General features: G+C 37.6%; 1 protein-coding gene across 4 annotated transcripts; it reads left to right on the top strand.

The window, feature by feature from the left end:
• Positions 1–1,889: 1,889 nt before the first annotated feature.
• Positions 1,890–23,603, top strand: LOC141761166 (Fc receptor-like protein 5). 4 transcript variants are annotated; one of them, XR_012592540.1, is made up of 18 exons: positions 1,890–2,051; positions 2,471–2,603; positions 2,721–2,756; positions 2,928–3,197; positions 5,629–5,886; positions 6,304–6,567; positions 6,693–6,959; positions 7,161–7,466; positions 7,979–8,242; positions 8,811–9,074; positions 9,381–9,506; positions 9,728–9,816; positions 9,970–10,020; positions 10,131–10,187; positions 10,304–10,363; positions 10,624–10,680; positions 11,202–11,267; positions 11,394–11,658. XR_012592540.1 is itself a non-coding variant. In XM_074624472.1 (17 exons), the coding sequence occupies exons 2-16, from the start codon at positions 2,567–2,569 to the stop codon at positions 21,732–21,734; spliced, it is 2,181 nt and encodes a 726-aa protein (XP_074480573.1). In that variant the 5' UTR covers positions 1,890–2,051; positions 2,471–2,566; the 3' UTR covers positions 21,735–21,758; positions 21,863–23,603. The 4 variants fall into 4 exon arrangements, 3 of the variants coding, with proteins under 3 accessions (XP_074480573.1, XP_074480572.1, XP_074480575.1); XM_074624472.1 differs by lacking the exons at positions 9,728–9,816; positions 9,970–10,020; positions 10,131–10,187; ... (2 more) ...; positions 11,202–11,267; positions 11,394–11,658 and adding exons at positions 9,611–9,626; positions 19,836–19,933; positions 20,609–20,671; ... (1 more) ...; positions 21,714–21,758; positions 21,863–23,603 and having other exon boundaries at positions 8,976–9,074; XM_074624471.1 differs by lacking the exons at positions 9,728–9,816; positions 9,970–10,020; positions 10,131–10,187; ... (2 more) ...; positions 11,202–11,267; positions 11,394–11,658 and adding exons at positions 9,611–9,626; positions 19,836–19,933; positions 20,609–20,671; ... (1 more) ...; positions 21,714–21,758; positions 21,863–23,597.
• Positions 23,604–23,691: the final 88 nt, after the last annotated feature.

Consider the following 23,691-nt stretch of genomic DNA (forward strand, 5'->3'; position numbering starts at 1 on the left):
AGCTATGTCTTCTGAAGCAGGATCCACAGAGAAAGGGTCCAAAATCCAAAGGTTTCCATCTCGTGCATCTTCTGGGAAGTAGCCTGCAAACTTTCCCGACAACTGAGTCAAATGCTGGGTTATAACACTGGATATGTTGACATGAGGAGTGGCTTCCAAAGTTTCACTTAGGAGTGAAAACACGTCAAATCGTCCCTCCTTGACTCTTCTGTTCCACAGAATAAGTTTTTTCTTGAAGCCCTCAATTTTGTCTGAAACCAAAAACACTGTGCTGTTTCTGCCTTGCATTGATATATTGAGCTGATTTAACTGGTCAAATATATCTGATAAGTAGGCCAGTTTTGCACAAAAGTTACCATCAGTGCTCAGCAAGAGGGGAGTGCTGCTCTTCCAGAAATGTGTGCACTTCTTCTCTCAGTTCAAAAAGGCGATTAAGCACGAATCCTAATTTAATGTATTCAGGGTCATATTTCCTCACCACACGCTTCGGAGCTTTTACTGGCGCAGGGTTGTCTCCCACATCACTTTTTCGCTTTAAAAACCGATCCATTTTGTCTCACTGCATCCGAGAACGTTAGCTAGCTCACAGTGGCAAACACGTTTGTCTCTACCTGATGATGTTTGGTGTTTTTACACAAGGCCTATTGAAGGAGGTTGGGTCACACTTAATCAACGCGCCTTCGGGGTACCGCACATGCGCAGTAATATCTGCTCTGCACTCGCCGAAATTGAGCCGATCGCAACGCACGACCGCAGCTCCAGTTACACTGCGCATGTGTTATACCCAATACAAGACCCGTGTCCGCCCGTGTCTCAGCCTCCTTCAATAGGCTTTGGTTTTACGGCAGCTGGCATCTTACCTCCTTTAGGTTTTACCTGTTCACTTTGCTAAATAATAATTAAAAAAATAATCTAGTACCACTGCCTCCGCGGCACACTGGATGGCGCTCTGCGGCACACCGGTGGGCCGCGGCACACTGGTTGAGAATGGCTGATCTAAGCGATAGGAGTCACGGTGTCTGTCGTAGAAGCACTTTTATGACATGTACGTCTCTGGTTAACTCCTATTATAAACTGCCCCACTGCAGCAGTGGCCAATCACCACGGCAACTTTTGATTGCTGCTAGACAGCTGATTCACATTAGCCAATCAGAGCAGGCTGACTAACACACACACACACACACACACACACACACACACACACACACACACACACACACACCAATTTACTGTATCACGCCATTTCAGTGAGCCAGCATGCTCTAAACCAGGTCTTCAATGGATCAGGGACATAATTAATGTTATTAATTAAACCTGTGATTAAAAGCCCCCAACTCTCATTGTATGATAACAGGAAACTAGGTATTCGCCTACTTTTCAAAATAAAAGCCCTCAACTCTTACTGTATGTTAACAGGAAACTAAACACTCCTCACGGCCCCCCAATCACCATGGCAACCACTGACAGACGAAAGGGCCTACAGTGATGACCTCTCTATGGACCTCAGGCGGTCTGAATCTGCCCCCCCTTGCGAAAGTAACTCTAGCTTTAAAACTGAGCCCGCTACAACTTAAAAACCACATGTTGCGTTAATGTGTTTAAAATTTTATCGCGTTAACTTTGACAGCCCTAGTTCCTGTATATGTTTTAAAGTAAATGTGCATTTACTATTTAGCATTCAACAACATATCACAGTCTTAGCCACTTGTACACTGTGTAGTTATTGGAAGCTAAAAAAATATATTTAATTCTCTATGACAAAACCTTTAGAGTCACAGCTAATAATAACTAACTGAGTCTAGCTGGGAGCGGATGCAGGACTTTGGCTTTCTTCATGTTCACTTCTGTTAATGACACAATTTCTGTTACTTCCTGTGGTTGAAGGCGTGACAAAAACCCAGAATTTCTACATAACGTGCGGACATGTAAAGATTCTGTGATGGGATACTTTTCTCTACGGTGCTGCTGTTCAACATGATTTAAGCTGAAGAAGGAACATATTTTCATATAAAGATTTTCCGATTTGGATAAGAAAGCCCATGGATTAAAAAGTGAGTATGACACCATATGCTTCATATGTTTATTCTGTCCCTTTTAAACTGTATGTTGTACAGAAGATATGTAGGCAGTTATTAATCCTAGAAGGAAACACTTGACTTTAAGAAGCAGCCTTTACAATAGTGTCAAGAATTTCTGAGCCTTTGTGCTGCAGCAGTAGCCTGGATGATTATATCTATGCAGGAAAGAAATTTAAATATACATATATATACATTATCAGATGACTTCAATTCGATGGTTTTGTGTCTTATAAATTTATAAGCACACAAAATATGCTTGGTTTAAGTCAGTCTAATTGTGTGAGCTTTGTTAAAAGGGAAGGAAGCACAGATCATGTAAATTCAGAAGCAGAAGTTAGAGAAAACCTCCCTTGTAATATTTATAGGTAATGCATCTTATGTTTTCTCCGCAGTTCCTGATTCCTCCTTTTGCTTCGTAAGTTTCAAACTTTCTCTTCACACAAGCATTTCTCAGAAACAGTAACCGAGTGTCGGTGCTGGATGTGAGGATGGGACACACTTTGCTCAGTGTGCTGGGGTTTCTCTGTGAGTACTTCCTCTCTTTAAATCATACTTGCCATTGATATAACTGTTTTAAATGCCGGAGGTTATTAAATTCTGTCAGTTTGATAATGTCTGATGAAGTTTCAAACTTTATTTTAGCTCTTAATATCCTCCTCCACTGTGGACACGCTCAAGGTAATTATACAATTCTCTTGTTTTATATATTCACTCAAGACGAATCTCCACCAACTGTATCACTCTTCACCACATCCTATTTCTGTGTGCTCTGTTTTGTTAATGTACGATAAATACATTGACAAAAAACGAAAACACATTTCACTAAAGGCATCTTGTGTTGGTTTCTAGATGCTGTGCTGACCATTGAGCCAAACTGGTCCACTTTATTTATCGGAGAGTCTGTTACCTTCATATGTGACATGAGGGAAAGAGAAGACACCGATTGGTGGTACAGCATCAGGAGGGATGGTCATGCATTTTTCCAATACGACTTGGATAAGAGATATACATTAACATTTCACTATACAGGCCACAGTGGTGAATTCCAGTGCTTTGGTTCTCTCAAGAGTCATCCACATTTTAAAAGAGAAAGTAATAAAGTCTCTCTAACTGTATCAGGTAAGTGATCAAAGTTTTACCACCATGACCAAGTTCACTAAAAGCATTTATTCATTTATGAGCCACTAGGGGTGTAACGATTCATCTACTACATCGATGTATCGATTTATATTCCTACGATCCAACTACATCGATAGGTACTCGGCAAGTTGTCCTTCACAGGGGACGTATATCGATCTAAAATCCATTTGCAAGGTAAATAATAGATTGTATCGATACTAAGAATTTGTATTTAGGCACCACAAATGTTACATGGATGTATTTTTAGCACTTTTATTTGTAAAGAAATGTTAAACGTTAAACGTCATCGACATGCGCCAGATTGCCAGATTGCCGGCTCTGCCCGCTCTGTCGGCTCTGCAGCGTGAGCGTGCATGCAGATGAACGGCGCCTCTTTGCCGAGACTCCTCGCTCTCTCACCCGGTAGCGGCGTGGAGGGAGACGGGCACCGGTCTGCATGAGCTGCTGGCGTTGCGATGCAGAGGAGCCGGTTGGCAGAGTTTACGTGACAAAGTGTTATCAATCCACTTGACGAGGGCGGCTTCACCCACAGGTGCTTTCCCCGTGCGCATTTGTGTTTTATTCAGAGAAAATGACCCTTTACCCGTTATGATATCAATGTGCATCACGCAGCATCAGCCTCACGTATCCAGCCGGAAAGCAGACGGTCCGCGAGGCAAAGCATCACGCGAGTAAAGTAAAAAACAAAACAGAAATTCAACTAACGCTAGTCTAACATAGTTTTAAAATGTTTTTACATATGTTTTCATGTATGAAAAGATCCCAGATGATCTCTGTAAGCGGACTACTTCATTACTATAAGCAGATTATTTAAACAGCGTTTGTATAGGACTGATTCTGTTCCAAGCTGATTGATCACTATCAGCGTTGATCACTGTATTATTGCTCTACAGTTTATATTGAAAATGAGAACAGAAGCAGCAGGTTAAACCACTGTTCATTTAACTTGAATAGAAGTTGGTTTATTCTATTTTTTGTTAAATATTGCACTGCCTTGTATCTTGAGAACTGAATCAGCAGGTCCTGAAGTTGCACTTTTTTATAATTTTCAAATAAAAGGTGTATGTATTTGCCATTAATCGTTGTTTATATCCATAATTCAATTATCCCTGATTCCCTTACAAGAAAAACTTTGAGGAATCCTGAGCTGCACTGTCCAGTATCAGCTATTTATTTCACAGTCACACTGATTGAATTTTGGCAAAACACAGTTACTGTATCGATTTCAAGTCTTTGAATCGTATCGTAACCATGGAAATTGATATCGTTACACCCCTATGAGCCACGTTGATATGATCACCCTGTTTAGCAAAGTGCTAATATTTCATGTTGAAATGTTGTTAATCTAATGTAAAAACTAGTTTGGATGCTAATTCTCCTCATTAGTGATAACAGTAATGTATCAAACAGGGCAGGTGAGTGTGGAGCCTCCTCCAGTGGAAATGTACTCATTCATTACTGAATGAACCATGAGAATCATTATTTATTACAGTAAGAATGACTTTGGCAACTTCTCCTGTCTCCAACTTAATGTTGGATTTTAATTATATTAAAAACTAGGGCTGTCAAAGTTAACGCAATAATAACACGTTAACGCAAACTCGCTTTAACGCCACTAATTTCTTTAACGCATTTACACAACTTGCGATTTTTAGGTTGTAGAGGGCTCAGTTTTAAAGCTAAATACTGAAGATACTGGGATCATTTAAAACAAGAAAGCCTAATGAATCCATTGGTAACAACCATGTCATACCAGCTTGTTGAGAAGGAGGTTAAATAACGCTCCAAACTTGTGCAAAATCTTCACGAGGAAAAACTGGCATGGCCATTTTCAAACGGGTCCTTTGACCTCTGACCTCAAGATATGTGAATGAAAATGGGTTCTATGGGTACCCACGAGTCTCCCCTTTACAGATATGCCCACTTTATGATAATCACATGCAGTTTGGGGAAAGTCATAGTCAAGTCAGCACACTGACACACTGACAGCTGTTGTTGCCTGTTGGGCTGCAGTTTGCCATGTTATGATTTGAGCATATGTTTTATGCTAAATGCAGTACCTGTGAGGGTTTCTGGACAATATTTGTCATTGTTTTGTGTTGTTAATTTATTTCTAATAATAAAATATATACTTACATTTGCATAAAGCAGCATATTTGTCCACTCCAATGTTGATAAGAGTATTAAATACTTGACAAATCTCCCTTTAAGGTACATTTTGAACAGATAAAAAAATGTGTGATTAATTTGCGATTAACTATGGACAATCATGCAACTAATCGTGATTAAATATTTTAATCGATTGACAGCCCTATTAAGAACATAGATCACTGATACATTTTAACATTTGGTCATATGTTCCTTTAATTTAACTGATTTACTAAAACAAGGTATGACCTGTGTTACACAGACAAAGATGTGATCCTACAAACTCCTGCATCCACCTTGTTTGAAGGAGAATCAGTGACTCTTCGCTGTCGGCATCGTGATCAGATAAAGAAGAAGAATGCTGCCTTCTACAAAGACGGATCGCCTATTGAAATTGACCCAAACCATCAGTCACCGATGATATCAAATAACACAGTTCAACTAATATCAGATGGGAGTTCTTACACGTGTAAATTTGATGAGGACGAAGAATCGGATCCAATAAAACTGAGAATGGAACGTAAGTAGTTTTTATACTGAGGAGCAGCAGAGTGATGATTTCTCTGATTTATCTGAGAGACACTAAACACTTAACAAAGGGAAACAAGAGAAGGCTGTGTTAAAACTGTCATCCATTTTCACAGTGTGTTTGTACTCACTTTAATCCATGTTAGGTTAACTTAAACAACAACTTCAGTGGTTAATAAGTGTGAAACATGAGCATAGTTTCTACTGATCTTCATGAGTTTACTATACCTTAATAATATATACACATTTAAAACAGTGATTCATTATTATCTATATTATTTTCTGCAATTAGTTGTAGCACCAAGAATGCTGGATGAGATTATATTATTCATTGTAATTATCTTTCAAACTGGACTAATTCACAGGGACAATAATAACCTTTTTTATGTCTTTGTTCTAAATTAAACAGCAAAACCAAAGGCCCAACTGAGCGCTGACTGGAGAGACATTCTAGCAGGGAGCAATGTGATCTTGACCTGCTCTGTGAGACCGTCATCATCATCTGGTTGGAAATACTTCTGGTACAGAGGCAACAAAACCTCTGAACCCCTGACCACACAAGATGATGATCTCCTCTCAAAAGGACAAATCCGTGTCTCACAAAGAGGACTCTACTGGTGCAGAGGAGGAAGAGGAGATCCTGTTTACTACACAGAGTACAGTGATCCAGTCGGTAAGAAAATATTGGCTTGTTGATAATTCATAATGTATTTATGAATAAGATTTAAGACTAACCCCCAAAAATTGATGTTTAACCTTTTCTATCTTTTGTATTTGGGGCTTGTTGATCATGAACAGTCACTAACAGGGCTGTTGTGAACCCGCGACCCAACTGGCCTGAGATATACTCTGGAGAGACGATCACTCTCTCATGTGAAATTGAGGATGGAGGAGATGCTGAGTGGGAGTATAAATGGTTAACACCCAACTCATACACACCTCAAAATCCAAGTGAACATATGATTAAATCGTCACACAGTGGAGACTACAGGTGTTACGGCACAATGAAAAGTGAAAAGTCTTTAACAGAGTGGAGTAACACTTTCACATTGACAGTATCTTCCAGTAAGTCATAATTTTTATTTTGCTGAGTGTAAATAAAATATTTTAAATGTTAGTTTGGTTAATATATTTTAAAACAGTACACCTTCACACCTGTATTCACATTTGGAGATAAATATTTTTTTTTAGGACATAAACAGTTCATGTAAACTACCAGCGATCCATCACAACATGTCTTCATTCTGTGAAATCCCTTTCTTACAGAGAAACCTCAGCCTGTCCTCACCGTGTCTCCATTATGGCTGAGTCCTGGAGACTCAGTAACTCTGAACTGCAATGTTACAGATCCATCTGCAGGATGGAGGTTCTACTGGTATAAGGCTGTTCCCAAACCAGCAGGCTACTACTACTACAGCTATGAGCTGCTACCTGGCAGCACCAATGGGACTGAACAGGATTCCTACATCGTTCATGGACAGACACACACAGCAGGATATGTGTGCAGAGCTGGAAGAGGAGATCCAGTGTTTCACTCTGACTACAGTGAACCTAAGTTTGTCTGGTCTGGAGGTAGGTCTGTTTTGACTTTTACATTATTGCACAATGGATGAAATGTACTTGTTGTGATGACATTTTCCCACACACCAGCATCAGGTCATACATGCCATCCCTGCACTAATTGCATAATTGTGCACTGTGTTACACTGTTAGACAATTCAGAGCCATTTAAGTCTCAACAATGAAAATGATTACTCTCGCCTTTTATGCTTGCTCTCTTCTTTGTGTCTTCTTTTTGGGATTCAAGTGGATGTTATACACCCAGAGGTCAGTAATGCAATTAGTGCATGCTTGCATTAATGCCTTCTTTGAACTGCTGATTCCTGTGCAGTTTGCAAACATGTCATCCCTGCACTAATTGCAAAAATGTGCACTGTGTTACACTGTTAAACAATTCAGAGCCGTTGAAGCCTCAACAATGAAAATGATTAAATCCACAATAAAACTAAAGGATTATTTTTATTGTGGTCTTTTTAATCTTAATTTGTTGTGCTTTGTTTTTCCCATCATTGTGTGTTTTTCAGATTTTCATTCAGCAGCGTCTCTCACAGTGAGTCCTGACAGAGTGCAGCACTTCGACAAACAGTCAGTGTCACTGACCTGTGAGGGAAACTCCACCAAGTGGAGAGTGATGAGGTTATCTGAATACGGCTCCCTGATAGACTGTACTACCTGGGGGACAATGACTGGATCCACATGCAACATAGACCGTTCCTGGCTAAGTGGAGTGTACTGGTGTGAGTCTGAAACAGGACAGTTCAGCAATGCAGTCAACATCACTATACCGTGTGAGTTTTGATTAACAGATTTTTGTTTCTGAAGTATTTCAACTTTCTATCATATAGTTTGAAATCTGTAGGTGACTAGTATTAACCAAAATGATTTTCAAAATGAGTAACTTGATATCTCTTTTAACAAACCATCAAACAAACTTAGTTTGTTCCAGTGTAATGTTTTCCAAGAAAATGTCATATGGATTTTATTGCCCACTGACGTTTTTATGACTAAATCCATCCATCATTTATTTTATACTCGAGGTAGCTGTAGAGTTATCTGACTCTAGATTGGCTCCTCAGTTACACCCACAATCAAAATAAGTTAGTAGACTATTCTGTAGCACACTGCCACAAAGTTCACATTGAACATATTTAGTATTCAATATAATTGTAACAATGTACATCACCAAAGTGCCACCTCTTCCATCATTCAATGCCAGGTATTTGGGGAGCTACTACATGCATCTGTATAATAAATTCAAAAATATCAAATGCATTCTCATCATTATACGTCAACTTGTTCAACCTGCACCAGCTGATCTTTCTGACCTAAACTTCATATTCTTTGATCTTTTTACAGACGAGGATATTATCCTGGTGAGCCCTGTCCATCCTGTAGCTGAGGGACATCCTGTCACTCTTGGCTGCAAGCTGAACACAGAAAAGGTTCTTCATGATGTGGATTTCTATAAAAATGACAAACTCATCAAAAATCATACCAATGGGGAGCTGATTATCACTGCAGTCTCAAAGTCAGATGAAGGCTTTTATAGATGTAAAGGAAAAGAGTCACCACCAGGTTCGCGGAGTTGGACGTCACAAGAGAGTTGGATGTCAGTTAAATGTGAGTTTGATTTTGATTTAGTTTCTATAAAATTAATTTACAGGTTCCACAAGCTTTATGAAGTGCATTGTGAATCTGAATGAATATGAATTTTATAGTTTTTGTCTATGAAATAAGCATGTGACCTGTTATGACCCCCTCAAAGATTCTGATTCAAGAACCGTTAAGAACCAGAATCTGAATTGTTAAAATCCAAACGGTACCCAACCCTAATCGAGGGTTTATGCAAGTGTATTTGAGTGTATGTGTTTTAATACTATCTATTCATGATTTATGTGTATTTGTATTTGTGTGTATATTCTAAAGATGTACCAGCGTCCGAGCCTGAAAAGAGCTCTCCATTTCCTGTGCTGTTTATTGTTGGGCTGGTTTGTGGAGTTTTACTGATTATTCTCCTGCTGCTGTTTCTGTATGGCTACAGAAAGTCAAAAGGTGAGATCTTTTCCTTCTGATAATAGACTGATTCTGATGTATTTACATGTACTGTAGTAACAATAGAACAAGTAACAGCAAACGTTTTCTTTCTTTTTTTACAGATTCATGCTTTAAGAGGTTGGTACAACACTCTCTTCTCTCATTCTGAACATAACAGCAGTATATTACACGTTCCTTATTAAATCCACTGTATTAACTTCCTGTTTTGGGCCCACCAGGTCTCAGAGCACCAATCAGGGTCCTGCTACAGACCACATGATCAACCAGGATGAAACTCAAAACGGAGAATATGCTTCTCCTCTCCGTGGTCAGCCTTAATCCTGATATTTTTTCAATATTTATCGTTAACTCTAAAAATAACATTTCTTTTTCCGGTTACCTGTTTGAGAAGATTATGGAATTCATATAAAGGAACTGAAATGATTTATTTGACCGTGGCTTGATTTTCACTGCTCTGTAGGTCCTGCTCGTCTCTACGAAACAATCAAAGGCGCTGCAGAACCTGAAAATGGTACAGTATATACTTTGTCTCTAACATGGAGCAGTGGGAAATACTAGAATATTATGATTTAAGATAAATGTACAATCTCTTAAATTTGAACAAATATATTTTTATTTCAGATGAATCCGGGGATGTCACATATTCTGTGGTTGAGCTTAAAAACATTGCTAAGAAAGGTGAGTGCTTTATTTCATCTAGTGAGAATTACATGCAGTAGTTGAGACGAAGGCCAGCAGAGCCTTAACAAAGTACAGGATTGTCTTTTCATGCATTCATCTGATCCTTTTAACAGGGAAGAATGAACCAGAGGAGAGCACTGTTTACTCCGATGTGAAGATGGCTTCAGCTGCTGGTACGGTCAAGTACAACAGACTTTCCTAAAGTCTTTGTGTACATTTCTACTTTTTGAATACTACCACTAGGTGTCGCCAATGTCAGCAATGGCCAAATACTACACATAAAAAGTTTTAGACTTTTTGTAAATTACATTTCATTTAATTTTCTGTTTATGCACTATTATGCAGTTATGAAATAAACATAAAGACATACCACATTTCATATATCTTCATTTATCCATCAATCCACATATAACTGTTGTGGCTTCTGTTTTAGACGACAATGTGATGTATGCCCAGGTACACTCCCACACTAAAGTCAAGAAAGACAAAGGTAAGTTAAGTCTACATCCACGTGCAGTAAGGATGTTAATAATTAACCGACATTAAGAATTTAGACTGATTAATGCTTTCAGTTAAATGGTTAAAAGAAATATTAAACATTAAATAAAAAGCTGAGCAAAACTCAGAGGAGTGGCTTGTAACTTAAAGGAGAATAGCTGGTCCACTTTATCAGCCCTTCTTAAGTGAGCCTGAGCCAGAGTTGTTGTAGGTGGCAAGCAAGACACGGGAACTTGGATCGGGTCTTGAGGAGTTGTAGTTTTATTCACCGATATCATGTTTCAATATTTGGAAAATCCTTGCTGTTTGTAATTTCCTATCATTATTTTTTTTTTTTTTTTTACATATACTTAAATCATTACTTGCAATTCCGACTTTCAACTATCATTATAACCTACTCTGCCTAATATTATAACCTTGTATTGTAAAAACGTATATCAGTACATTACCATTGTTAACTGGGGCACTACTGGCTAAGATTTTAAAAAATAATAATAATCTCTCCATTCATAGGAAAATCCAGTCCTGCAGAAGCGGAAGAGACTGTTTACTCTGAAGTCAAACCAGGAACAGCTCGTGGTAATAATGCAGCCATAATGCAGCAATTTATTTTACAGATAGTTAAATGGGAGTAAAATGTCATAAAACACCGTTAAGCAATTCTTTAATAACCGTCAATCTTTTTTTCCTTTGGTTTTCTTCCAGATCAATAAAGACATCTGTCTGGACAAAACCGATGGAGTGGATGACAACATGAAAACAAAATCTTTGTTTTAACAGTATTTGGAGCTTTTATGTAACCATTTTGTGCATCTCTGCTATCCTCGCATCAGACAGTATTTTGTACAGTTAATTTAATGGCAGATAATTTAAAAGAAAGAAAAAAAAAAAAAGACATATACCTTAAATTTTATGTATTTTTAAATGTTTGGTTGACCATTTTATGCATCAATAAACTTTTATTCCAGCAGCACGCTGTCAGCAGTGTTTTTAATTGCTTTACATGACTTTCTTTACACAAGCAATTTTAATTTGTTTCATAATCTTCCCTCTGATTTTGGTGATTCAGTAAAGTCTTGCTTTGGGGACAGAAGGGATGTAGAAGTGCAAGAGCTGAGATGTGACTTGTTGCCGGAAGACAACGGTGAAAACGGAGAGAGTAGTGTCAGTGTTTGTTGTATTGGAGTACAGAAAGCGTAGCTTAGTGTTATCTAAAAAAATTTCAATGTCATGGCTGATTATTTAGCTAATTCTTACAATGTGGATGAGGCCTTTCAGAATGAAACTTCTCCTTGAGCGAGACTTTGTTAGACACAACAAAAAACAGATTGGATCAAGCAAAAGGTAAGAAAAAGGTTTTAGTTCTCTGTAGCGTCCTTTCTATAATGTCAGACACTTATAATAACAATCTGAGCCTGTCAGTGGCAAAAACAAGAACTTTTATTGGACGTACATTGATGGTGCGGAATTGTGTTTTATTGTCGAGCACATTCAAAACATATTTCCATACCATTTAGCACATGTTGTATGTCATCAGAGGTAGTTGTATTCATAACCACAGTATCATTAATGGTTATGTTATCTATTGGTATACTTTGCAGACTTGTCTCTCTGGATTTCTGCCACTTCTGCCACACATAAGCTCTGGTGTCCGTGTGATGTTGACACTGTTTAAATTCATGCTATCACAGCAACACATCTTTAAATGGGTGAAGAGGAACTGGCACAGTCATGCTGACAAGTTCTGTCATGGCTTATTTCTTCTGTGGTTGCACAGTAGTTGCGAAAATAATCTTTGCAACATAAAGGGGCAAAACACGCAGAAGGGATTTTCCATTAATGAATTTATGCATCTGAGCTACTGTAGGTCCATGAAGTAGAGAAGTAGGCATCACACATTTAAAACACTTCTCAATCTAACACAGTAGTGCAAATATTTTACTCCACAGATCATTAAAAGTCCTGAAAATGAGTAATTGTTAAATAATAGAACATATTAATCACAGGTAATATCAAAGGTTTATAACATGGCTTTTTTACAAACCAATCCTGACATTCTTCTGTTGTTTTAGATGAATATGTGATGTATGCTCAGATTAACCATCGAAATAAAAGTCAGGCCAAGAATGAGATCGAAGGTAAAACCTAAATCCTCCAACAGCACCGTAACAACTGCAGGAGTTAAACTTCTGAGCATGTCCAACACAAATATGATGCTACCATACAGCAAATGTAGCTTGATATGATATGTGCAAATTAACTCACTATATTTAGGCAGGGCCCTTGTGCAAGATTCAAGTTGAATTGTATCTGCAATGCCTGAGCAGGAAGCGAACATGTCACAGTAAAACAGGAAGGAAAGAGAGATAGGCTATTCTTAGGAAAAATATTTGTAGACAATATATGAGCTCATATTCATATGAGATGTAACTTCGTGCTCATATACTTTAAAGTGGAATACTTGTGTCAGTGCTGGATGTGAAGATGGGACACACTTTGTTCTGTGTGCTGGGGCTACTCTGTGAGTACATCACTGACTTTCTCTGTTTGAATAGTAGGGATGCACCGATCTGACTTTTATCCGACTGTTTAATTAGTTAATAAGCCGTATGCCTCACTGTGCGGAAGCGACTGGGATCATTCTTTTATGTGTAAGGCAACATCAGGCTCGCCTTCAACATTGCTTTCTTAATTTTGCAAAACAAAATTTGATAAATACATACATTTATATGAATTTATTGAATTGTTATTTATTATTAAAATAACAACTTGTACACCAGCAACTTGGTAAAAAAACTTTTAGAACCGTTTTTAATGCAGAAAAAAATGGTCAAAACTTAAACAGAAATTAAAATCCCAGTATATAATGTACGTTTATACTGTAGTATATAAAGATAGAACTGAATTGAATAAGTTGTCTCAGATATCCGATCCAGCTAATTGAATCAGAATCGGCCCGATATCCGATCCGGTATCGGTGCATCCCTGTTGAATAGTAAGAACAAAGTCCATATTCTCTTAACCCCTTAAAACTAGAGTGAAGATACTGGTATCATATGAAACAAGAATAATAAGGAATCCATTGGTACCATGTCATGCTAGCTTGTTGGTAAGATCGCTAAATAACGCTAAGAAGTTATGCTAAATTTTGGCGTGGAAAACCTTCCATGGTGATTTTCAAAAGGGTCCCTTGACCTCTGACCTCAAGATATGTGAATGAAAATAGGTTCTATGGGTACCCACAAGTCTCCCCTTTACAGACATGTCCACTTTATGATAAATGTAGTTTTTTGAATACAGTATAATTCTGTTAATTTCGCCTATTCTAAAAATGGTTTATTTGAGTATTTCTGCAGACTGGGGTCTCTAAACAGTCTTAGAATTACATAAATTGGATATTACTGTAAAGCTGAGACTCTTGTGGATCCAATGAACCCAACTGTATTCATGTGTGATGATGTTAGGCCCAATAATAGCCATTTCATTGTGGTGAAACCATTTTTTGAAACGTGACCTCACTGTATAAAATGACCTGTGGTGACCTCTAGGATGATCACAGCCTCATGAAACTTTACACAAACTAGAGACCTAGAGCATTCAGAGGATGGATGGCTTTCCTAGGTAGATTGACAATAATGGTGTTTCTGAGCAGTTTCATCAGCAATGATGATATGATACTGTATTTATACTTTACCATCTTTATGTGTTTTATATTGTTTAAAGCAGGATCTTGGCGGGTAAGTTACTTTAGAGTGGAGGACTACAGTATGTTGTGATAATGTTGATGGATATGCAGTAATGACTTGATATTTATACATCATCCAAGCAGAGTTCGCCATTCGTGAAACGTACAGCTGTTTTTTTAAATGCTTTTGTTTATTCTCATTTTGGCAGCTTCTCTGTTAGTTTGATAATAACTGATGAAGTCTCTATCTTTATTTTAGTGCTGAATACACTCCTCCGCCGTGGGCGTGCTGAAGGTGATTGCACAATCTTCCTTGTTTTCCGTTCTATTTATACACTCCAGATGACTCTACGATCATTGCAACACTCTTTATTGCATCATCTTTCGTGGTTAATGCTATGACTAACAAGTGCTTGAGAGTGGTAACTTTAGTCTAGTTTCTTCTTTTTCTTCTAATTGTATACTGTATGTATGTCTGTGTTGGGTTCTAGGTGCTGTATTGACCCTTAAGCCAAAACGGTCCACTTTATTCATTTTAGAGTATAGAGCTGCTTTTAAAAATGTAGAAATGTACTTATTTAGTCAATATATAATTAATTATAAAGGATGACTTCTGCAGCTTCTTTTAAAGGGGACATATCATGAAAAAACTCACTTTTTTAGTGCTTGTTGTACACATACATTTGGGTATCTGGAGTGCGTACCAACCCACAAACTGTGAAATAGGACAACCCAGTCAGTTTTTTGTGGGCTGTCATTTAGATTTGGCTCCCATTTCTGTCACATGCAGGCTCATTAGAATATATCACCCTTGAGTTTTTTGAACATTAAGAATGTACCCCCAAAAAATAAGTATGAAAATAAGTATGAACTTGAAAATGAGCATGATGTGTCTCCATTAAATGCAACATAATGGCAATAGAGATGCAGGTGCTTTTATACTTTAAAAACATCATATTTAGCAGTGGTTTGTTACCACCCAGTTTGCACATAAGATCTATTTATTCAATTGATCGAGCCGGCTGAGTTAAACAAGGCACTATCTCTATAGATAGATAGATCCAGATGTGATCCAGGAGGCTATTTGTTTCACAACGTGTACCTCAAGTATGTTTTACATTTTTGGAGGAAGTGATTTAAAAAAAAAAAAAGTATTAAATGTGCAGGATCTAATCATTACACCACTAACAAAACTAGACTTTACATTACAACATGTTTTCATTCTGTGAAATCCCTTTCCTACAGATAATCCAAAACCTGTCCTCACTGTGTCTCCATTATGGCTGAGTCCTGGAGACTCAGTAACTCTGAACTGCAGTGTTACAGATCCATCTGCAGGATGGAGGTTCTACTGGTATAAGGCTGTTCCCAAACAATCAAACAACTCCTACAGTTATGAGCTGCTACCTGGCAGCATCAATGGGACTGAACAGGATTCCTACATCGTTCATGGACAGACGCACACAGCAGGATATTACTGCAGAGCCGGAGGAGGAGATCCAATGCGTTACACTCGGTATAGCAAACTTAGGTTTGTCTGGTCTGGAGGTCAGTATGTTGTTAATTTATTTCCCTTTTTTCCTGTCTTGCACCACCATTAGGCCAAATTTTCACCACATTTTTAGATCCCATTTGTTCTCGTCTAAATTGTGATATAAAGCAGAAAGAATTTGAACCTGCCGACATAGCAGGCATAACAGGCTTAGTTAAAGGATACTTTACTTTGTGGTCAGAGAGGTGTACAGACAGGCAACAAAAATATAAAGATGTCAGGAGGCAAATGTGGCGTTGGTAATAAAAAACAGGCAGGTAGACAGTCTAGAGATCATTTCCACCGTGCTGTTCTTAATCTCATTTTTCGTTTTTCAGATTCTCATTCAGCATCAGTCAAAGTGAGTCCTGACAGAGTGCAGCACTTTTCCTCGGAGTCAGTCTCACTGAGCTGCGAGGGAAACTTTGCTAAGTGGAGAGTGATGAGATTTACTGGAGCAGGCCATCTGTCCAGCTGCTCTGACTGGGGGACAGTGAATGGACCCACATGCAACATCCACAGACTTAAAAACAAGACAGCAGTGTTCTGGTGTGAATCTGGATCAGGTCAATTCAGCAATGCAGTCAACATCACTGGACAAAGTAATTACATGTTTTGTTATTTTCACAATTCCGTTACTGGATTTAACATCTTGTATTTGAATTGCATAATCAGTGTAGTGGAGCAGGGGCTAAAACAAATTTGCATAAAGTTTTCTAGCTTGTAGGAAAGCGTATGGCACCGCATCATGTTTTTTTTTTTTTTTTACAGTGGAAGGGCACCCTGTAGGGCACTCAATCATGTTTTCTCCAGTGGAGGGGCTCTGTAGAGGGCACTTTATCATGTTTTCTCCAGTGGAAGGGCACTCTAGAGGGCACTTTATCATGTTTTCTCCAGTGGAAGGGCACTTAATCATGTTTTCTCCAGTGGAAGGGCACTTAATCATGTTTTCTCCAGTGGAAGGGCACTTAATCATGTTTTCTCCAGTGGAAGGGCACTTAATCATGTTTTCTCCAGTGGAAGGGCACTATAGAGGGCACTTTATCATGTTTTCTCCAGTGGAAGGGCACTCAATCATGTTTTCTCCAGTGGAAGGGCACTATAGAGGGCACTTTATCATGTTTTCTCCAGTGGAAGGGCACTCTAGAGGGCACTTTATCATGTTTTCTCCAGTGGAAGGGCACTTAATCATGTTTTCTCCAGTGGAAGGGCACTTAATCATGTTTTCTCCAGTGGAAGGGCACTATAGAGGGCACTTTATCATGTTTTCTCCAGTGGAAGGGCACTCAATCATGTTTTCTCCAGTGGAAGGGCACTCTAGAGGGCACTTTATCATGTTTTCTCCAGTGGAAGGGCACTCAATCATGTTTTCTCCAGTGGAAGGGCACTATAGAGGGCACTTTATCATGTTTTCTCCAGTGGAAGGGCACTTAATCATGTTTTCTCCAGTGGAAGGGCACTCTAGAAGGCACTTAATCATGTTTTCTCCAGTGGAAGGGCACTCTAGAGGGCACTGCATCATGTTTTCTCCAGTGGAAGGGTGCCCTAGGGCACTTCCTCCAGGGCTTTTACTAACTTTTTTCACCATCCTCCCAAAATCGTCCCAAAATACAACCTAAGCCGCCCCGAAATGAATGTGGACCGTCCCGAATTTAAAATCTTTGTTCTTCTGCATTATCATTAGTTAATCGTTTTAAGTAACCTTAATATAAATCGAACATCAATAGTGTTTTTTTGTTTTTTTTTATAAATTCACAATTTATCCAAAACATTTTCTTTTTTTATTTTAAAAAGTAATTTATCGGGGTTTTTTATTTATAATTTGCATGCTTATTTTGATGTTAACAATGCAGCTAAGTTAAATTAAAAATATTTTTTTATGTGTAAAAAGTAGTATTTGGTCAAAAAACAAGATTTTGCTTATTGTCCCCCAAAAAGCTAAAACCAGCCCTGCTAGCTGGTGCGTCTTAAAGTTGTAGGAACTGCTGGACAAGATGCTCCTGTCATGGGGAAAGACGCAGCATTGCATCATGTTTTATCCAGTAGAAGTGCACCCTAGAGGCCACTGAATCATGTTTACATGCACATTGAGCCACCGTTTTATTTAACATAGGTTGCTGAGTTTTTGTTAAAACTCTGCAAAAGTCCAGAGTCCACCAGTGCTAAAGGGGTTTGGGTAATGTAAAAGTAACATCAGAATCTAAGTGTATGTGCGGTGTAAAGGTCTGCAGCAGCTGATCTCTTGACTGAAACTTGAGTATTCTTTGACTGTTTTACAGATAAAGATATCATCCTGGTGAGCCCTGTCCATCCTGTGACGGAGGGAGGTTCTTTTACCCTTGGCTGCAAATTGAAAAAAGGAACATTCGATTCTAATGTGCATTTCTATCGAGATGATGATCTCATCCAAAATAATGACAGAGCGGAGCTGAACATTTCTTCACTGTCAAAGTCAGACGAAGGCCTCTACAAGTGTCAATGCTCTGGAAAAGCGTCACCACGGAGTTGGATGTCCGTAAAATGTGAGTAATTATTACCGTTTCTCCTGAACTTCCTTTTACATAAACTGTTGCAATCTGAGATTTAAAAAATTTTGTGAAATACTTCACTTAAGGTGAGGAACCCTAGGCAAAAACTTTGTTTTTCATGCACTTTTCAATTTTTATTTTTTTTTCTGAGATTTTGGGCTATTTTGCTTCCATAACATGTCTTCTTTCAGACTAGCGGAAAGAAAACATCCAACTTGTAATACAAAAAATAATTGTCTTAATGTAAGTAATCATGGTGATATCTATTAGTTAAACATTTTTACCCTATTCACCTGTAGTGTCTTGCAAAATGTATGGAATTTGAAGGGCTGTTTTCACAAAATGAGTTTTTTTCACATACTTTGAGCCAGAAATCTCCACTTCCGTAGCACTTACATCCACCAAGCCTTCCAGTTTCATTCCTCTCTATATTCTGAAGGTTCTTTTAGAAGGGTTTGTTCATATATCATTCACAGCCAGAATTATATAACATTTTATTCCTAAAAACATGACAAAAGTTGATTATTTTTATGGCTGTTGACAGTATTTCATGAGTTATGGAGTGATACAAAGATATCCAAAATCCCCTCTGTATAAACCTTTGACTCTAATATGTCAACAAAATGAAACAAGACTTTTGAACCTGGATTCATCCCATAATCTGATTTCTGTTCTGGAAATGTATGCAAATGAGCACATATTTAATAAGAGAATACCTCATTTGCATATTTTAACATACATTTTCTGCAAACTTGCAATACAAAAAAAACTATTGTCTTACTGTAACTAATCAAGTAGGGAAGGCTTAATTAGAAATAGCTATGGATAGGTTTTTAGCATCAAAAAGAGGATGTAAAAAATCATTCATTCAGTCATTTACTGTGAATGTTGTAGTCTTTTGTTGTTTCCCCCGAATATTAACTGCTCTGCTTTTGAACATGGGGCCACATATTGTGTAATCTTTTCTTCCATTTTGCTTTTACTTGCCTGTGACCTGTCATATCTATGTAAGTACTCTGCACAATCTAAAATAACAATTGTTATTTTACTTTTTTATTACAGCAGTGTCCAGGCGTGAAAGCTCTTCATTTCTTCTGCCGTTGATCATTGGGTTGGTTTGTGGAATTCCACTGATTAGTCTCCTGCTGCTGTTGTGTTGCTACAGAAAGTCAAAGGGTGAGACCGTTTCCTTCTGATCTTTCATGGACCTGATCTGATCGGAAATAGCAGTGCATCATGTTCCAATATAAAGCAATGTAACATAAAATGTCTTCTTTTACAGACTCATGCTGTGACAGGTCAGTACAACACTCTCTTGAACTTAAAAGCAATGCATGTTCCTTATTACATTGACTCTATTTACGATATTTTTTCATTTGTTGTTGTTTTTTTTACTATTTTAGGATCACACAGTCTCAGAGAACCAATCAGGACTCTGCTCCAGATCGAGTGGTTAATCAGAACGAAACTCAACCTCAATTGCAGTCCTCTTATATCCACGGTCAGCCTTAAAAATAATCAAGATTCATTTCACACGCTATATTTTTCTGGTACTTTCTGGTCGGCTGATTATAGAAATAAGAAGATATATGAATCAAAAGCCACAATCAATAAGACGGGAACCAAAATCAACTAAACAGTTATTTCATGAGCTGGAAAATGTTAATAGTAGGATGCTAATTTTTAATTTTTTTTCTAACCTACCCTCGTTAACGGATTATTAACTGTTAACTGACAAGATTAGTGTGTTGCATGCTGCGGTGCTATTTTTTAATGCCTATAAAGGCCGCCCAGCTGCAACGATAAACTGATGCACAGTTTGTGGCTGCGGTGAGTGTGGGGTGGTTGGTGTTGTTGTAGCTGTGAACGTAGCAGTGCAGTGTGTGAGTTTATTTGATGGTGAATAAATGCTACAACTCCTCCAAGCCAAATTCCTGTGTCTGCAACTCCAGCTCAGACTCACTTAAAAAAGCAGCTTAGTTGGTATCATGAAATTGAAATGATCAATTTTACCTAGACTTGCTTGTCTCTACAAATCAATCAAAGGCCCCAAAAACAATCAATCAAAAATGATTTATTTTTTGACATTATTAGAAATACTAGAATAGAATGATTTAAGATGTTTAATTATAATTTAATTGACAATTACCTAACTTAAGGAACATGTTTATTTCAGATGCAGATGAATCCAGCGATGTCACATACTCTTTGATTCAGTTTAAAAACATTAGAAAGAAGGGTGAGTACTCAAGATACCAGTAATAAATACTAAAGCTAAGAGATATTTTTCAGTCAGCGATGCCTAAATAAAAGGAGGTTGTGATTTACTTTTCATGCATCTGATCATCTTAACAGGGCAGCGTAATGAACCAGAGGTGAGCTGTGTTTATTCGGATGTGAAGCAGCTGCAGGTACAGTCACTTACAAAACTTCATCCAATATTTTGTGTTGAAAGTGTTCATTGAAAATGACTCTGGAGCTTATTATGGGTCAGTGTGTAGCTCTAATAACCTCAGTCATCTCAGGTAGCTTCCCCAAACCACCACCAGGATTCGTCAAAATCAGAAATACTTCACTGATGTAGGGGATTTCAATTTTTTGATGGTTTCTTACTAGCGAGTAATTCAAATATGTGTATATATATATATATGTGTGTGTAATATAAAAGTGAATTGTACCTGATCTTTTCTGACTGTATGCGGACTTGTTATGCAGATTAGAAATACAATGACATCTTTTCTTACACAAAGAAATGAGCACAACCAGATATTTATACTCAAAAAATACAGTCACTGACACGGTTTTATCTGTGAAATTATATTAATAATGTGTGTCACTCCCCTAAAAAGAAAATAGATTAAAAAACATCTGTATTTATATAACAATATATGAAGTTAACTCATGTTGTAGCTTTGTTTGTTCTCTGACTCTAAATATTTTAAATGATCTTTACAACACATTTCTCACATTTCTTATTTTTTTTCTATTTTTAGTAATTCTTATTAAACTTGTAACTTGTTTCCTCATTCTCCAATTATTTTTTATGTATGCATATTCTTATGTATATTGTCTGTATACTGTATATGCATTACTGAAGAAAACATATATCAGCAAATAATGTAAAAGCCATAATATTTTACTCTGCTATGTAATTGTTTTTTTGCACAATGGGCTTTACAATACTGTCATTTATCCTTCACCCAGATAATGTGTCTGTCAATTATACATGTATTTATGTAATCTGGTACAACATTTCAAACTAATCATCTCTCTGTTCATAGAAAAATCACATCCTGCAGTAACAAGAGAAGCTGGAACAGCTCTAGGTAATCATTCAGCCATGTAATGTGCATGTTGTGATTTGTGTCTTTAATTATAAGCAACTACATCTTAAATAACCTTTTATCTCTGCTTTTTTTTTCTTCTCCAGGTCCATAAAGAGATTTGTATTACTTTTTCATATATAAGGAACTTTCCGTTGCCTTTTAAACATGGATTGGTACTCAATCTACTTTTTTTTTTTTACCTTACTTTTGCACTTTTTCTTTGACCTTTTTATACAACTTTTTTTGCAAGAGGCTGCAAGTCATGATTTTAATCTCTTTTATGTAATGTTCATGCAATATCGCCACACAGTTTTGTGCCTCAGCTGCACAGCTGGAAAAAGATCAACCAATAATGACATAAAACCTGAAATGTTGTGGAAAACCTAAAATGAAGTATTAAATCTTTGGAAGAATGTTTGCTTTGATCAGTTTCCAAATGTTGAATACTGTGTCCCAATTTCATACTATGTACTAATGGTAACAGTATGTCCTACATACTAATCTTTATAGTATCCTGTTTTTGCATTTACTGTAGTAGGCAGGATATCAACCCACTTAACTGATAACAGGAAATACAATAATTAAGCCATCAGATGTTAATCAACTTCAACTTTTAATTGCTGATGCCAATTACACTTAAAGCTGCAGTAGGTAGGATTGGAGCAAATATAATTTAAAAAAAAAGTTATTTTTATAAAACGGTCACTATATCCTGACAGGAGTGAATGAGGCAGGTAATCTGAGAAAGAAAAAAAAACATTTTCCTCCGTGTCCTCCAGTGCTCCTTATGGCATTTGCAAGATATCACAGACCGGAAGAAAACAACCAATCAGAGTCGAGCTTGAGCACCGCCCACTAGCCATAGCAAACTTTCTCATTTTACAGCTAAACAGTGCACTACAAGATGTTTCTAGTTCGCTAGTGATTGACAGCTGCCTCCGTTGAATGAATAGCCAATAAGAACGCTCTCTGTAAAATGACCTGTGATTGACCCAGTTTCACTACTGAGAGAGATGTCGGTTAATACCTGAGTTAAATGAGAGCACATTCTGAGAGATGTGGTTGTGTGGTGTGTGAATGTAGCTCATGCCCTTGATGCTGACAGGAAACCAGACTTTGGTTTGCTTTTTTTACCTCTTTGGTTTGACAGTGTGCATACCATGCATGCCTAAGAGTTGGTTCTCACTCTTAATAAAGTTAAACCATCCTGGGTGCTACTGTATATCACTGTATATCACTTATAGTTGATACACTGGCTTGAGATGAGGGAATATGAACAGAAAAAACTTATTAGACTACAAACCTGAAATATATTAATGCATTCTTTCATTAATGTTGGTACTGGAGGCCCATGTTCGACAGAGCTTCCTGTTAGTATAAATGGTGAGTAAATTAATTTATTGTATACTACAGTTAGTGTGAAACAAGTTTACTATGAAGATTAGTATGTTTTACAGTAATATAATGTACTGTAATATGGAATATGGCCACAGCTAAGTCTCTCCCTGCTTCTAGCCCAATGCATGCTGGGATAGGCTCCACTCTGAAGTGTAGTAAGCACTTATAGACATATAGATCGACATAAATATGAAGTTCATTTTATTATCTTGCTTATTGTTGGTAATCTAATAAACATCATCATCATTATCGTTGCATTCAGTCAAAGTACATGTGCATAAGTTTCAGGTTCGTGCCAGCTGAAACAGTTTCTCAGAAGCAGAGTCGGAGTGTCAGTGCTGGACGGGACGCACTTTGCTCGGTGTGCTGAGGTTATTCTGTGAGTACATGTGAATTTTTCTTTGTTTGAATGGTAAAGATTAAGGAAAAATATCGTAGTGAGCACAAAGCATCAGTAGTTTGTCAAGTTATTTTGTATTTCGTTCTTTACAATTGTTTAAGTTTTTAGATTTAATCTAAAATCTGTTTTTAGAGA

The sequence above is a fragment of the Sebastes fasciatus genome, chromosome 22 (assembly GCF_043250625.1).
Source record: "Sebastes fasciatus isolate fSebFas1 chromosome 22, fSebFas1.pri, whole genome shotgun sequence".
In the NCBI taxonomy this organism is placed as follows: domain Eukaryota; kingdom Metazoa; phylum Chordata; class Actinopteri; order Perciformes; family Sebastidae; genus Sebastes; species Sebastes fasciatus.